We start from the raw sequence: 16,674 nt of genomic DNA, 5'->3' as shown, positions 1-16,674 counted from the left end.
TCCTTCACATTCCTTCCCCTCAAAGCCTGCAGAAACAGTGCTGCTCTTCAGGCTGGAGAGGGTGCCCAGGTCAGGTGTGCTGCACTCCCTTTCCATAGGTACCTGGCTCTTGTTTTTATTTTTCTTCAAACTGTTCATGTGGGAATATTGTTTAGTGGATGAGGATCCTGTGGAGACAGCACAGAGAAAGGAGCAGCACTCAAGCTCTGTGTTACTGCTGTGCTCAGGTGTCAGCAGGGGTTTTCTGCTCCTTGTTTTCATGAAAAAAAAAAAAACTCATTTCTTGGCTATTGAGAGGAAAATGTCAGTTTCTACACTGGTAATTTTGGTGTGCGTTGAAAACCCCCTTCAATCCCAAAAATCTGCCCGTAAAATGGACCAGGGGATGGAGTTCTGGATCTCCTTGATGTGTGTCCAGGGGTTGTTTGTCCACACACACATCCCAATTTCCTTCTGCTTTGCCAGGAACATGATATCCATGCTTATTTATGCTGGGTCTTCAAGGCTGCTTTTCCTCGGAGGAGGGTGAACAGCTGTTTGGGATGCTGGTGCTGGAATTCAGGGGTTGAACAGCTGTTTGGGATGCTGGTGCTGGAATTCAGGGTTGAACAGCTGTTTGGGATGCTGGTGCTGGAATTCAGGGGTTGAACAGCTGTTTGGGATGCTGGAATTTAGAGGTTTGGATTTTTCCAGCCCGGCACAGGATGCTGTTAATGCTCTGCACAAAAGGGCAGCAGCTCTGGATGCTTCCACAATTTCTTGTTCCCATCATGATCCAGCAGTTCAGGAGGTGATAAAAGACATGGTTCTGCTGCCCTGTTTATCAGTGTTCTTCAGCCTGAGGTGACAGGGACGTGTCACCTGACTCAGACTCCCCATCTGTGCAAACCCCAGCCCTGTGCCACCAGCATTCCTGAACGGATGGGACAGGCTGTTATTTTTTGATTTCTTGGAAGCCATGTGCCAGGCAGGCACATAAATGGGAAAGCAAAGGACATTTTTGGCCACATCAAGCCCTGCCTCCTGCTCTTTGGTCAGCACTCTGGTTTTTGGCTTCCCCAAATTGCATGGCCCTCAAGCCAGCTCCCCATGGATGTGCATTCCTTACTCTGCCTTTAATTTGGTTTCTGAAGGGCAGAGAGCTTCTAACCTCAGTTAATCTGAATATGAGCTGCTGCCTTCTGAGCAACTTGATCCTGCAGGCTTGAGTTTCCTGCAAGGAGGATTTATTGGCAAAACTTCAGCTGATAGAGAGAGATAATCTCAGAGTGGTTTGGGTTGGAAGGGATCTTAAAGCCCATCTCGTTCCAAACCCCAAACCATGGGCAGGGGCACATTCCACCATCCCAGGCTGCTCCAAGCCCTGTCCAGCCTGGCCTGGGGCACTTCCAGGGATCCAGGGGCAGCCACAGCTGCTCTGGGCACCCTGTGCCAGGGCCTGCCCACCCTCACAGCCAGGAATTCCTTCCCAATATCCCATCTATATTCCCCTCTATCAGTGGGAAGCCATTCCCCCTTGTCCTTTCACTCCAGGCCCTTTCTTTGAAATATTTCAGTGTCCTCAGGCTGATGCTAGATGAGGGCCAGCTGGGAGCATGGGATTTGATGCAGTTTTTCTGGAAGAAATAGGAATTGTTCCCTTTGTTACAGTGTTTGGTCTGCTCAGAAACAGACAGGTGAAGGTGCTGCATTTCCCTGCTCCCTCTGGAGGAGCTGGGGGTGATGGAGCAGAGCAGCTGACAGGGAAAAACACCAGCTCAATCCACTGCTGCCTCACTGATTCTTTTGGGAGGTATTTGAGCCTGTTTAGTCTGTTGGAGAAGCCTTAGGAGGTGGTGAAATGGGTTGGGCTGATGCCTCAGGGTTTACCTTTTATATTTTCAGATTTTGTGCTGCTTTAGTGTGTGGGGCTGGGCTCCACATCAGGGCATGGCTCTGATGGTGTGTAGTTCTGAGCTCTGTGCACAGAGCAGGGACACAAAACAATTCCTGCTCCAGCTGGGCACCAAGGACAAATGATCCCAATCCCAGCCCAGGAGCACAAAGCCCGTGGGCTGCAGAGAGAAAAACAAGCAGGATGGGACTGCAGGGGCTGCAGCTGGAACTGGACACTGAACTGCAATGTGCACATGGAGCAGAGCTGAGCCCAGGGAGAGACCCCGGCAGCGCTCGTGCATTTTGGGGCCATTTGGGTTCATCCTGGGGGCAGCCCTGGCTGGGCTCTGCTGCTGCCCGAGGTGCATCCATGGAGGAGATCCTTGGAATCAATCCCTGCTTTATTCTGGAACTCCATCCAGCCTCTGCTCTGGGGCAGCCTGCACAAGGCATCAGTTTCAGGTGACGCAGATGGAACCAAACCCACAATCCCTGGCTTAGGGAACTCAAGGAATCTCCAGGCTTTCTGTAAGGAAAGCCCTGTGGAGACCTGGGATGGAAAAACAGCTGCCACTGTTTCCAAAATGAGCTGGGAACTGGGAAGGAGGATGGAAGTTGCAAAGAGAGAGTCTGGTCATGCTGCATTTCACTGTTCCCACCATTCCTGGGATTTTTTGGGTGATTACTGCAGGAAGTTCAGGTGCAACAGGGAAAGCAGTGGGAAAAGGGCTGATTTCAGCAGGAATTCCTTGGATGGAGCTGCAGTGGAGCAGGAGAAGCTGTCAGCAAGCTCAGGATGAGGCACCCATTCCCTGTAACCCAACCTTGAGGTGCAGACATGGAGCAGCCACTGGGGATGTCCTGGGTTTGGTAGGCTGAGGAGAGAGTTACTTTGGTTTTTTGTGTTTGGGTTTTTTTATTTAATAGTGAACCTTTAATTAAGACCCCTTAGAGGGAGTAGAAAGACAAGCTGTGCATAAAGAGATCAGCTCTTAAAAAATTTATTGCAATGATTCCATTTAGAAGAGAAAATTTGATAGGCAGTCATATTTTTCATGTTTAAATCTAACAAAAAAATTCACTGATTTACTGATTTTGAAGTGGTTTTAGAAGTATTTTTACATGGATTTTTAGGATATATCAAGCTGTAACTACCAAAGATTTGAAAGCAGATCATCTTGCATTTACTGGACTAAAACCCTGTTCAAACTTTTCTTTCACAAGTTGGAATATTTTATGCTTTTTAGGACAAAGAAAGCAAATCAGGATTAAATCATAGACTGGCTTGGATTGGAAGGGACCTTAAACATCATCCCCCAATAAATATTGCTTTAATTTCATATACTGTTTAACCAAGCAGGGTTTAAGCTGGGACTTTAAATGAATATTCATTTTCTTTTCAGTTCCTTTTATTTTTCTCCTTTTTTTTTTTTTCTTACTCTGCACCACAAAGGTTCAGTTTCTAATCTTAGGGCTGACACAGGGCTGTTGGCAGGACAGCAACATGCCTAAGTGCTCACTGCAGGTGGAGGGCTCCTGGTTTTGGCAGAGCAGCAAACCAGACCATTCCCAGTGCCTGGAAATCTGGAGCCTTTCCCAGAGCAGACCTTCCCCTCCACAATTACCTCAGGGATCTGGAGTTTAGGAATTATCAACATCAGGACTCTGGTCTACAAAATTCCACGTGTGCACCTATTTGGAAATCCATTTTTTAGTTCTGTCCATGTTTGTGCTGAACTTCCCAGTAACAGCAAGTTTTTAAGGACGAGGAGGATTAAAAACAGGGCTGGACTCAGTTTCCAACCAGGGTTTTCCAATAAATATTCTGTTTTTTGATTGCAAGATCAGATCTTTACAATGGAAATGCCATGATGCCAGAAGATTTTTTACCTATTCCTGGCATGAATCCCCAAACATTTTGACTTCAACTGATTCTTGCTATTTTTTTCTGGGTTTTAATCTAAACCTTTTTAAATGAAGAAAATACCAGCCAGCCACAGCTCATCCTGATTGACATTTTCAGCTCCAGCTCTCTGCCTGTTCATATGTGAAAGTTTGTGTAGACCCAAATGGAAGAAGAGGCAGAATCACAGTCAAAAAAACTTGAAAATGGGTGTTCTGGTACTCCTTTCTGCAAGCTGCTGCAGGGCTCTGGTAATCATCTCACAGTGCTTCAGGCAGAGGGTTTGTTGTGTGGATTCTCACTCAGTAAAATGTGTATCAAACACTGGCACTTCTGGTGCCATTCATATTTATATTCAGTAATGACTCAGGCTCTTGAAAAATCATGCTGAAATTATATGTTCCATAGCTTTAATTTCCTCTTGCTAACAAGGGAATGATTTGCACTCTCTTGTTTGTCCTCCTCCCTGCCACAGCCTGGAAGCATTGCTCAGTTTCCATGCTGAGTTCCACAGGCAAAGCTGTTTTTTTGGGTTTGTTTTTGCTTGTTTAGGGGTTGGGGTTTTTTGTTTTGGTTTGGTTTTTTGTTGGCCAGCTCCCAAATCTCATGGTTTCCAGTGTTTCTCTCTAAAATACTTTCTGGGAAGCTGTACCTTTTTCTCCTACAGTGTAGGGTTTGGGGCAGATAAGCTTCTTAGAGACTCCGTGAACACAGGACCAGCATTTGTTTGTTTATTTGTCTATTTATTTATTTATTGCTATAGTACTACAGGATTAGTCTGTGATGTTTAAGAACCATGTTGCACTCCTGCTTTTCCCCAAAAACCCCTCCAGGAAACCTATAACCATAAAAGTGGGGGTTTTTAAGCATTGTTTATATCAAATGTTCAAATTCTGGCTCTGTTTGTCTCTTTTTTCCCTTTTTTCCTCCTGTATCATCCTCTTACCTGAAATGAAGCTTTTTATTTTTTAGCAGCATCATTTCATTCTGATTCCTTGGGAATAATTTCCAGCAGGTGCAGGTGTAGGAAGGCAGGGGGGACAGGAAGCTGCCTCTCCTTTCAGCCAGGCAGAGGGGAGGAGAATGAAAGGCTTGATGAGTTCAAGCCTGCTTTACTGAGGCCCAAAAGCAATTTGAGGGTATTTTCCCAGAACCCATCCAGCCTCTCACTGCAGTCTGAGCAAATCCATTTTAGTGGATTTCTCTCTTCCCAGTTCCCTGTTGCTCACAGGGATAAAGGGAAAAGGGGGTATGAGCTGTTTAGTAGGGTGATGCCAAGGTAAAGGCAGAGAGGTGAGTTTGATGCCTTAGGTTTTAGCTCTTATATTTTCAGATTCTGAGCTGCTTTAGTATGTGGGGCTGGGCTCCACATCAGGGCATGGCTCTGATGGTGTGTAGTTCTGAGCTCTGTGCACAGAGCAGGGACACAAAACAATTCCTGCTCCAGCTGGGCACCAAGGACAAATGATCCCAATCCCAGCCCAGGAGCACAAACCCTGTGGGCTGCAGAGAGAAAAACAAGCAGGGTGGGACTGCAGGGGCTGCAGCTGGAACTGGACACTGAACTGCAATGTGCACATGGAGCAGAGCTGAGCCCAGGGAGAGACCCCGGCAGCGCTCGTGCATTTTGGGGCCATTTGGGTTCATCCTGGGGGCAGCCCTGGCTGGGCTCTGGTGCTGCCCGAGGTGGATCCATGGAGGAGATCCTTGGAATCAATCCCTGCTTTATTCTTTAGCTCCATCTACCCTCTGTTCCAGGTCAGCCTTCCCAAGGCACCTAGTTGATTCCAGGTCATTTGTGGCTCAGGCTCCTTCCATCCTCCTTAAATTAAAAAATGAGCTGAACCTCTTGATACAAGAGGAATGCTCTTCTGCTCAGTGCTGCAGAAAATGGAACAGAATCCAGCAAGGGAGATAAATTCCACTGTGCCAGCAATCACTGGTGTGCCAGTGAAAACCAGGTGTTGCTCACCTCAGAGCATTCTGTTCAGTACTTCAGGCACAGCTTGAAGTGTTTGAACTGTTGAAGTGCTTCATTTGTTGAAGTGTTTATTTCAATTTGATGCCTTGGGCAGTGCAGTGCAGCAGTTTTAGGGTCACCACGTGTCCTGTGTGGTGGCTGCTGGTGGCTCTGGAGGGAGGGATGAGCCTCTGGAGCAGTGACCATCAGCCAGGCAATTGCTGCTGGCCGTGGGATTGAGCTCATCTCCCCAGCCTGATTTAACAGGAGCGGGTCAGTGTGGGATGGGAACGTTCCTGAACATCAACTGGAGCAACAGGATGTGGGTACTAAACCCTCTGTCCTCACACAGCTGGTGAAGGGGCTGCAGCAGGAGCTGAACCGGCTCTACTCCCTCTTCTGCTCCCGGAACCCCGAGTTTGAGGAGAAGGGAGGGAAGGTCTCCATCGTGTCCCACTCCCTGGGCTGTGTCATCACCTACGACATCATGACTGGCTGGAATCCAGTCAGGCTCTATGAGCAGCTGCTGCAGAAGGAGGAGGAGGAGCTGGAGGAGAGTTGGATGAGCTACGAGGAGCGGCGTTTGCTCGAGGAACTTTACATAACCAAACAACGGTAATGTCCCACTCCCAGGGGTCAGAGGAGATAACCACAGCCCTGGAGAACACCCTCTGGGTGTTTCCAGAGCCCTCCAGGGCTGTTATCTTTGGTGGCTGGTGTTCTTCTGCTGGGGCTGGGTGATAAATGCTAAACACAGCACTGGGAGCTCTGGATCCACACAGGCTCATGGAGCGGTTTGGGTTGGAAGGGACCTTCAAGATCATCCAGCTCCAACCCCTGCCATGAGCAGAGACACTTTCCACTATCCCAGGTTGCTCCCAAGTCCCATCCAGCCTGGCCTTGGACACTGCCAGTGCTGGGGATACTGTGGTGCTGTGAGACACCCATTAGAGAATCTAAAAATTAACAACCTCAGTCGTTCAAGTGGGAGATGACAAATGATGAATCACAGGTTTTGGTTCCTTCCTGAAACCAGTCTGAGTATTGGTGGTACTTGGGAAGCATTAATTTAGCAGCAGCCCTGCTGTGGTCAGAATTAGGATGTGTCTCACTAGGGATGGGTGCAGGATGTCTCTGTCAGCTGCAGGGCTGGACTCAGTGCAGGATTTCTGAGAAAAGGGAAGTTTAGAAACCTAATGAAGTGTTGCAGTGATAAGATGACCCTTCAGGCATGTCACAAACATATAATCAGAGAGAAATGGCCACTTTCACACTCGTGCTCCAGCTCTTTAGGCATCCCCTGAGGTGCCTCCACAGAAATCCCAAGTATCATTTATAGACACTGGCACTTCTGCACAGGATGAGTGGCTGTCCCTTCAGTGAGCAATTCAGTGTGAAATGCTGGAAAATTGACTGCTGACATCCTGTAACCTTTGGAATTCACTGGGACTGGGAACAGTTTTACCCATCCATGTGTGCTTTACATTGTAGCTGCTTTTTTTAAATTCAGGCCAGCTAGAAAAGCAGGTGAACAGCCTTTTTTTCATGGGAGTTGAAAGGGTGGGACGCCATCCTCCAGAAATTCCACTTTCATACAGAACTCCATCATGCCCAGACCATTTCCTGTGGCTTTGTGGTTGTTTGGGGGGTTTAGAACAAAATAAAGCAGGTGATTTGGCTGCAAAATCACCAAGGAAACGGGAGGTGAGTCAGCTACTCCTGAGGAAGGAGGGTGGGCAGATGCTTGGGGTGGTGAACAGGGAATTGTCATGTGTTGATTGATTCCTTCTGTGGCCAGAGAAACAGGATTTGACAGACATTGATTCTTAATCAGTTGAGCTGCTCCAGGAAATACTGACACCATCCCTCTCTCTTCCCAGCAGACAAAACTGTTGGACCCCACAGGAATGCCTGTTTGGATCAGAGAGGTTAAAGCTGCATTTTTTATTGGATCTCAGAAAGATCTCTATTTTCTAGGTTGAGAGAGATAGAAGAGAGGTTATATGAGTTAAAGGCATCCACCATATCAAAACCACCTGTCTTAAAATTTAAGGTATGTATGTTCAAGAGGTTTCTACTGAATTTTTCTGCTTGCTGTAAAAATACACCTGCAGTGTGAGTCATTCTGCTTACTTTTATTTTTTTCCATGTCCCTAGACATGATTTTGGCAGAATAATTTGGATATTGGATGAAGTGTGTGTACATATATGTAAAATGTTGTTGTATTCATGGATTATTGTTACTTACTGCAATTCTGTATTTGTAATACTTTTTGAGCAACCTGGTCTAGTAGTGGGAGGTGTCCCTGCCCATGGCAGGGGGTTGGAATGAGCTGAGCTTTAAAAAGTCCCTTCCAACCCAAACCATTCTGGGATTCTATTAAATTTTATATATAATAAAATATATATGTGTGTGTGTGTATATATATATATATATATATATACATATACACACAATTTAATATTATATTAAATTATGTGTGTATATATATGTGAATATATATATTATAAACAATTTTAATACATAAACCTGGTTATTATACACACACAAAATTCTGTGGGAAGGTAAAACCCATTTGGCAGATTACATCAACCACATATTTTAAACAGTTTCACTTCTACTCCATTGAATAATCCATCTTCCTTGGGGACTCCTTCTAACATGTCACATCTCTGAGCAAATCTGATTGAATTTCCTCCAGGAGTGGATTTTCCTTCCAAATTATTCTGCTCTGACAGTTAGCACACTTTCAATCTCATGAAGCAGATTGCTTGCTAATCAGCTGTACAAATTGCTAGAATTCCTTATCTTTGGGAAAAAGGCATTTTCCAGCTCCTGGGTGGGATGTGCAACACTTTCGAGTTGCTCAACTCCATCCTGAAGTATTAAACCATAAAAATGTGACATGATAGATGAGAATAAAATGGATTATTGTTTCTTAACTTGCCATTTTTCTTTCCTTATGAGTTCAGAAGGGCTCCTGGAAGCCAAGGTCAATGTTGAGCCTTAAAAAAAGAGGAAACCAGCCATAATTCATATTGTCACAGCCTCCTTTTCATCACTGCTTGAAAGCATGTGCCAGGCTATTATCTCTCCCATCAAAGAAACTGGAGTCAGGCTGGTCCTCCCCCAGCTCTGGGAAGGATTTTTCTTCACTCAGTTGGTTTTAAACTGAAGGGTTTTTGGACAGTTGCTTTTTAGATGGAGAGGAGGAAAGAAAGGGGGGAGAAACTTGAGATAAAGAGAATTTTATCTACCTGAACTGATGAGATAGATCTGTAATCTTCAGGCAGCATTTCCACTGCAGTTCATCCTTTTTCTTGCCCTTACTGACAGGGAGATGTTTTGTTCCTTTGAAGCTTCACACTGGTGACTCCCATGACTTGAGGCAGAGCTCCAGAGGGAGAAGCTTTCCTGGAAATGATGGCAAGGGAGGGTTTCAGCAGAGTAGGATTGGAATAGGATTGCTCATCAGTTCAGCTCACTGAGGGTGGCTGGTTTGTTGAAAGAGAACAGCCTTGTTCAGAAACCAGCCACCCATCCCTTGGCTCTTCATGGCAGCTCTTCCATGGACTGAAAAAAAATTAGGCTTCCCAGGGTGGGACAGAGTCACTGGTGCCACATGAAGGACAGTTGTGCTTGATGTTGAGCAAGCACAGAGTTGCTTTTGGCAAGATAAATGCAAGAAGAAATACAGCAGTTTGCTGGGTTCATGCTTAATATTAGAGAAAATGAAATTATTGACTCCATGGGGAGGAAAAACCCCACAAAACATAAAGATACAGGGTGTGTTGTACTGTAATAAAATATTGGACAAGCCAGCAGAGTGGGAACTTGAGGGGGATGGATCTTTTGTTTCTCTTCCTCTGCTTCTCCTCAGATGGGATAGTGGAATTACCTGCTGGACCAACAGGAGCAGTGGGAGTTAAAAGCAGAGCCAGCACCCCCTTGTAAATTTAAGATTTAGAATCACAGCCTTCTCCCCACCAGCCTTGGAAGAGGAGCTGGAGTTAAAGGGTGAGGGGCTGAAGAACATGGGGAATGGTGTGACACCACCCCCTTCATGCCTCTGGTGAATGAAAATGGGAATTCTTTATTGTAGGATGAATTTCAGTCGTGGTAGGGAGGAGGAGAGCAGGATGTACCTCGGTTGTTCCTTAGGGCTGATGTGGAAATCCATTTAAATCTGGCCTTGCAATGTCCTGGCCCAAAAGACTTCAGGGATCCTCTGCACTTCTCACTCAGCCAAGGCTGCAGAAGCTCCTCTGGAGGAAGGTCCAGCCTGAGCCTCGTGTTCTTTGTGCCCAGCACAAAAGGGCTCTGCTGCCTCACTTCTGTTGACTCACTCAGGTTTTTTTCCTTCGCTTAATTATGAAAATACTGCAGTGCTAACTGGAATGGATGACTGCTTGGCTCAGCTTCTGCTTAAAATACAAATAAATTCATTAAGTCTTCTGTTTATGAATCATAACCAGGAGAGGAGTTTTCTCAAAGGTCATTTCATAAACACATCTCCTGTGTTGTTAACATTTACAGGAAAATGCCCCGCTCCTGATTGCAGGAGAAACAACCAAAATTAATAAATATTTTCTAGAAAGATTTTGATCTTCTATTCCCAGTAGGTTTTATAATACAGCAGCCTCATCTTCAGCCACCTTGGAACAGCACTGACAGTCTAATGGCTGTAGATTAAAGGATTTGGGGTTAAGAATCATAGAATTAAGGTTGGAAAAGACCTGTCCACCACTAAACCATGTCCCCAAGTGCCACATCCACCTTAAATCCCTCCAGGGATGGGGATTCCAGCACTGTTTATCAATAGAAATGATGGGACAGCAGTGGGACAAAAGCCACACACTTTGTAACCACTGAAACCAGTTACCTTTTGAGGGTTTTCCCAATCTCTTTAAAGTGTCCTCTGCTCAGTGTAAGCTGGCAGGCACTGTGTGATTCCTCCCTGAAGCAGAAAAACCGTAATTGTGCCTTTCAGATGCTTGACACTTGAGTATCAGATGGACAGGGTTAGAGGTTACTTATTCCATTTAAAGGATTGCACTGGGAATGTCTCTTTCTGTTGTGTTTGAAGATGAAAAAGCTTTTTGTCCAAGCTGCCAAAACACAAGAAATGTGTAAAACCTGGGCTGAGGAAAGGAAAGGAGCTTTGCACCAAGTGACATTTTTAATGACAGAGCAGAGCTGTGCTGCATGGGACATGGAATAACCATGCTGAAGGTCTAGTTTTGACTTTTTCCATCAAGTTGGGACTTCCTTTGGAAGGAAGAGGGGTGGTACCAGTGCCAAGACAGAGGAGGAGGAATGTTTTGTGCAGCACTGGAATCCAAGAGATGAAAGGGACCATTATTCCTATGCCCTCATTCCATGTGCTAACATACAGGGAAGGCACATGGCATTCCAAGGATCCTCCACGTGCATTTAGCAAGAATTCAGCAATTTCTCTTGCTGGCTGAGAATCTGATGATGATCAAATTAATTATTCAAGTAAGAAAATAAAGGTTGAAAGGTAATTTTGACTTAGGGAAATGTTTTTTACCACTGAGTTTTCCATTTGATGGTTTTAGAATGCGATGCCTGAGGTAGTGGGGTGTCAGAGTTGAGTCCTGACCTCAGGTTGGTTATATTGACCCCAAAATGCAAGTTCAGTGACTTCTCAGATTTATTCAGTTGGTGTTGGAGGCAGGACTTGAGAGTGAGGTCACAGGAGCTTGGGGTGACATCAGAGTGTCCCAGTGGGCTGTGCCTGCTCCTGGTGGGGACATGGTGGCACTGGGGACAAGCACCATTCTGTTCACTCTCCAAATCATGGAGAACTTGGTTAGGATAAGAATGAGGAGGGCTGGCAGGTTTGGGAAGCTCCAGGAGAAATCAGACTCATTTCACAGAATCACTGGGCTGGGAGAGACCTTCAAGATGATCGAGTCCAGCCCAGCCGCAGCACCTCAACTCTGGCACCCAGTGCCACACCCAGACTTTGTTTTTCTTTAGTGTCCCCCAAACTCTTCTTGCTCCATCCTTTCCAGTGCTGCTGGACCTCTCTGAGTTCAAATATCCAACTTGATTTTTTTCTTTTAGCACCCCAATGTGCAGCCAAAGGCAGTTTAAGCCTCATTTATTGATGTTGTGAAAAGCTGGACCAACCAAGACTTTGAGTCCCTCCACTGAAACCAAGAAATGGAGAGAGAAATCAAATCCAGTGTTAGGAAACATCATTTCCATCCTTATTAACATGGATGAAATCTCTCCCCAGGTTGAGAATTTCTTCTGTATGGGATCCCCCCTGGCAGTGTTCCTGGCCTTGCGTGGGATCCGTCCCGGCACCAGCGGCAGCCAGGACCACATCCTGCCCAGAACCATTTGTAACCGCTTGTTGAACATTTTCCACCCCACAGATCCAGTGGTGAGTCTTTAATTGCAGTCCCAAGCTTTTACCTTGCCTGGTTTTAAGCTCTGGGGTGATGTGGGATCTTCAAAGTGTGTGAGTCAACACGAGTGTGTTCCAGCAGAGGATTATTTGTTCATCATTATTATACAATGGCTTGGGGTTTGGAACTGTAGAATTACATTTCCTAGAAATAATTGCTGTAAATAACATATATTTTGCTTCTCTTTTCATAGTAATAAGATTTGGGATTATTCTGATTTTTTTTAAGAAATAATCCTTTTTCAGACAAGGATTTTGTGTTTAACTTCCTGACTTCCATTAAAACATTATCTGTCCAAAGACATTTTTGCTGTTAAAAAAGGCTTCACAAGCAGTTACAAGATAACATAGAAAAGCAAAGACTGATTTCTTTTTTTTCCCAAAGGATCCCACAAGTAAACGTTTGTTGATAGTATTTGGGAGAGGATTGTTGGTGTAGCTTTGCCTTTTCCTTATTCCACAGCAGCCAGTGTTGGCTGTTACTAAATTACTTACTGGACCTTTGATCTGCATCCCCTTGGTAACTTCTCTGATGCAAATTGGATCTGGAATTTCATCTACAACAGCAATTTGGGGATACTTTCCTATTTAAAGTAGCTGAATTTAAGTATATTCAGACTTTAATCCAAACATGGTCATGTTCAGTTTCAGCTACTCCAGAATTTTCCTGGATTATCAGGGACAATTGGTTCCTCTCTGCAAATAGTAACTTCACTTAGTTTTAAAATAAAGAAATGCAAGATGCTTTTCTACATCTAAGTGGACAAAGATAAATAATCAATATGAAAATATTTTTTAAATAAACATAACTCGTGGTTTGCACAAGGATCAACAAAGAGCCATCAAACAAAATGTTTACATAGCCAGTTCCTGTTTATTGTGTTAGAATCAGCTTAACTTCACATGAAGTTTGTTCTCTCAGTGAAGCCATCTGTTAGTAACCTGTGTGTTGGTAAAAACATACAGTACAAGTGTTGTAATGCAGATGTTGCAGAGATGTGCAAAAGTGAGCACACAAGCAGCTGTGCAGCTGATAAATCTTCCTGTGAAACTGTGGGGTCCCTGTCAAAGGAAGGAAATTGATGAATCTGACTCCATGTTCTCAGAAGGCTAATTTATTATTTCATGATCTTATATTATATTAAAGAATGCTATACAAAACTATACTAAAGAATAAAGGATACAGACAGAAGGCTACACAGAATCTTAATGAAAACTTGTGATTTCTTCCAGAGTCCTGACACAGCCTGAGGGTGATTGGTCATTAAGTCAAAACAATCCACATGAAACCAATCAAACGTGCACCTGTTGCTAAACAATGTCCAAACCACATTCCAAAGCAGCACAACACAGGAGAAGCAAATCAGATAATTATTGTTTTCATTTTTCTCTGAGGCTTCTCAAGAGAGAAATCCTGGCAAAGGGATTTTTCCAGAAAATATGGCAGTGACAGTGAAACTGAAAGTGAATTACACTGTAACGCCACCACTGTGTAACCCCACCACTGTGTCACCTCCTAGGCTTTGCTTAGGACAGATATTCTGGATTTGAGGTTGGAGGGAGCTCTGGATGGGAAGGAAAACTGATTTTTTCCCCCAGTCTGGGCCTCCCAGCACTGACCTTTACTCCGAATTCCCTTCTCAGGCCTACAGATTAGAACCCTTAATCCTGAAACACTACAGCAACATCTCGCCTGTGCAGATCCACTGGTACAACACGGCCAACCCACTCCCTTACGAGCACATGAAGCCAAGTTTCCTGAACCCCAGCAAAGAAGCTACCTCAGCCCCGGAGGCCGAGAGCGCCTCGGCGGCGCCCAGCCCCACCACGTCCCCGGTCATGGTGCGGCGCCACTACGGGGAGTCCATCACCAACATTGGCAAAGCCAGCATCCTGGGTAATGCCCCTCTGTCCCTGGCCTGGGAGGGGACAGCAGCACTTGGGGTGGTTGGTGGCTCTCGGCTTCTTTTTCTGTCTCTGTTGGGGGATTGAAGGGGCTCGCGGTGGTATTTCGTGTTCAGGATTGGGTGTTTGTTATTTGTTATCTGTGTTGCAAGTGGTGAGTTCTGCAGCATTCTACTGGCTGCAAAACATTCTAACAAGCTGCAAAATGGCTCACTAGCTTTCTATACAAGGTTCTTTAAGGCTTAACTATCCAATTAAGAAATGACACCTGAATTATTTTCACTTTTAACCCAAGAACCAACCACCCGTGCCCGCAATGGGGACTTTTTTATCCAGTTACACAAAACCACCCGAACCCATGGAGAAGAATGTGAAGAAGGAGCAGCTTCCAACCCTAAAACCTCCATCTTGCTTTATATCTATTACTGTTCTAAAACCACAAACTCTTAAGTTTTCCACCCTGTGATATCAGGTCGGACAGGGCTTGGAGCAGCCTGGGATAGTGGAAGGTGTCCCTGCCCATGGCAAGGAATTGAAACTGGATGAGCTTTAAGATCCCTTTCAACCCAAACCATTCCATGATTCTATTCCTGTCCCTTGCACAAAATCAGAGTGGCTGAGTTTGGAAGGGACCTCTGGAGATCTACTCCAACCCCCAAAATCCCTGCTGGCAGAGGATGGTTTCAGTGGGTTCTGTAGGTGTCTGGCTTGGTTTAATCCCAGCTGACATTTACTTTGAAATAAAAAACAGTTTATGTGCATTGGAGTTCAAAGCTTGGGGGAGATGATTTAGTTTGTGCTATTGCTGCCTTATTTTTGTCTGCCTTATTGAAGTAACATTCTACTGATTTAACAATTTCCACTCTGATTCATGGGAAAAAAATTAAATTAAAGCTTGTCTTCTGATTCTATTTTCTGGTATTGGCCAACAGCAGAAAAATCACACCATATCACTCATTACAATTCCCTTTAACTCATGGTTCCACAATAGGAAATTCAGGCTGGTTTAATATAAAGTCTGTTCCTTTCTGGCTTTCTGAGTCAAAATAAGCCCTGGTTTAAGTGAGCTTAAATTCCCTTCACTGGAGCTTATACTTGATCATGCACTTGCAGTTTTTGTTGACTCAAGGCTTTTCTTTAGCTCTCTGTGTGGGATTTGGGAGAAGCCTGGTGCCAGGAGTCTTGCAATCAAATAAGAATATAAAAGCAGTTTTTCCTCATGTAGAAATATGTGGTGTTTCAGAGCAGAGTGGCTTTTTTGGGGGGTTTCTTTAGTAGCTTTAATGTCTTGTCCATGAGGTGGCAGCAGAGTCAGGATAAAACAGGACAAAACTACTCTTAACTTTTATATCCCTGGGCAACCCAAATAGTCCTTTTAAAGGATGATGTAACATTTTTAAAGGTCTGTTAGGGCAGTGGACCTAAAAGAATAATAAGAGAAATAAAAATATAAGAATTAATAAGAATATAATAATAAGAGAGATGTCTTAAACGTGCTGTTGGGATTTTTAAGTGCAGAAGGCACCAATGTTGTTAGAAAGCATTTTTGTCTTACTCTTAGAATTTATGAAAGAGGAATCACAACACATCCTTCAAAGTACCAGATTTTTCTCTGCAGATGTATTTCTTGCATCTTTTTTCCCTGCTAAATACAGCTTCCAAATTACAGCTTTTCCTTGTACACGAGATGAGTTTGGGGACAAACAGAGCCCACTCCAGTCAGATGTTCCCACCCTAGGAAAGCACCAGGAGTGTTTCCCATCCCTCAGCTCTAATTAACGGGTGCTGCAGGGACTTTAATTTGCAGTGATTTTAATTGCAGTTTGATGGATGCATCCTGGGTTGTTCTTTCCCTCTGTGCTGGATGCAGGAGCTGCGAGCATCGGGAAGGGCCTGGGTGGGATGCTCTTCTCCAGGTTTGGCCGGTCCAGTGCCACCCCCCAGACCATGGAGGCAGGAAAAGATGGACCTGAGGGGGATGACAAGAAGGCCACCACTGTTGGGACCCCACCTCTGCCACACAGCAGCTCGGGATTCCTCGAGCCCACAGGTGAGTGCTGCCCACCCTGTGGATCCAGGGAAACAAGAGTGGGGTGGGGGGCTGGAAATGCCATAACTGCACATGGCAGGGTTTGCTGCTGTGGGTTTGCCATAAATTAATAAATGTTGAATATCAAAGCCAGCTTGGACAGGGCTTGGAGCAGCCTGGGATGGTGGAAGGTGTCCCTGCCTATGGCAGGGGTGGAATGAGATGATTTTTAGGGCTCCTTCCAATGCAAGCCATTGTGGGATTCTGTGAATCTGTTCCTGGGTTGGGAGGGACCTTGAAGCTCATCCCATTCCACCTCTGCCATGGCAGGGACACCTTCCACCATCCCAGGCTGCTCCAAGCCCTGTCCAGCCTGGCCTGGGACACTTCCAGGGATCCAGGGGCAGCCACAGCTGCTCTGGGCACCCTGGGCCAGGGCCTGCCCACCCTCCCAGCCAGGAATTTCTCCCCAGTGTCTAATCTAACCCTGCCTTCTGACAGTTTAAACCCCTTTTTGCCACCTAAACTCCCAATTCCCCCATATATTTCCCATTCTGGAGCA

The 16,674-nt window shown here is 45.2% G+C and overlaps 1 protein-coding gene across 2 annotated transcripts in view; it reads left to right on the top strand.

The window, feature by feature from the left end:
• DDHD1 (DDHD domain containing 1) overlaps window positions 1–16,674 on the top strand; it is a 62,270-nt gene that overhangs the window by 42,959 nt on the left and 2,637 nt on the right. For both annotated transcript variants that reach the window (XM_064422864.1, XM_064422865.1), the window contains 5 exons: window positions 6,091–6,353; window positions 7,716–7,791; window positions 12,005–12,154; window positions 13,823–14,075; window positions 15,954–16,133. In XM_064422864.1, coding sequence (XP_064278934.1) covers window positions 6,091–6,353; window positions 7,716–7,791; window positions 12,005–12,154; window positions 13,823–14,075; window positions 15,954–16,133 — 922 coding nt within the window. The remainder of the gene's footprint in view (window positions 1–6,090; window positions 6,354–7,715; window positions 7,792–12,004; window positions 12,155–13,822; window positions 14,076–15,953; window positions 16,134–16,674) is intronic.

The sequence above is a fragment of the Passer domesticus genome, chromosome 6 (assembly GCF_036417665.1).
Source record: "Passer domesticus isolate bPasDom1 chromosome 6, bPasDom1.hap1, whole genome shotgun sequence".
Classification (NCBI taxonomy): domain Eukaryota; kingdom Metazoa; phylum Chordata; class Aves; order Passeriformes; family Passeridae; genus Passer; species Passer domesticus.
This window is presented reverse-complemented; position numbering and strand designations above follow the sequence as displayed.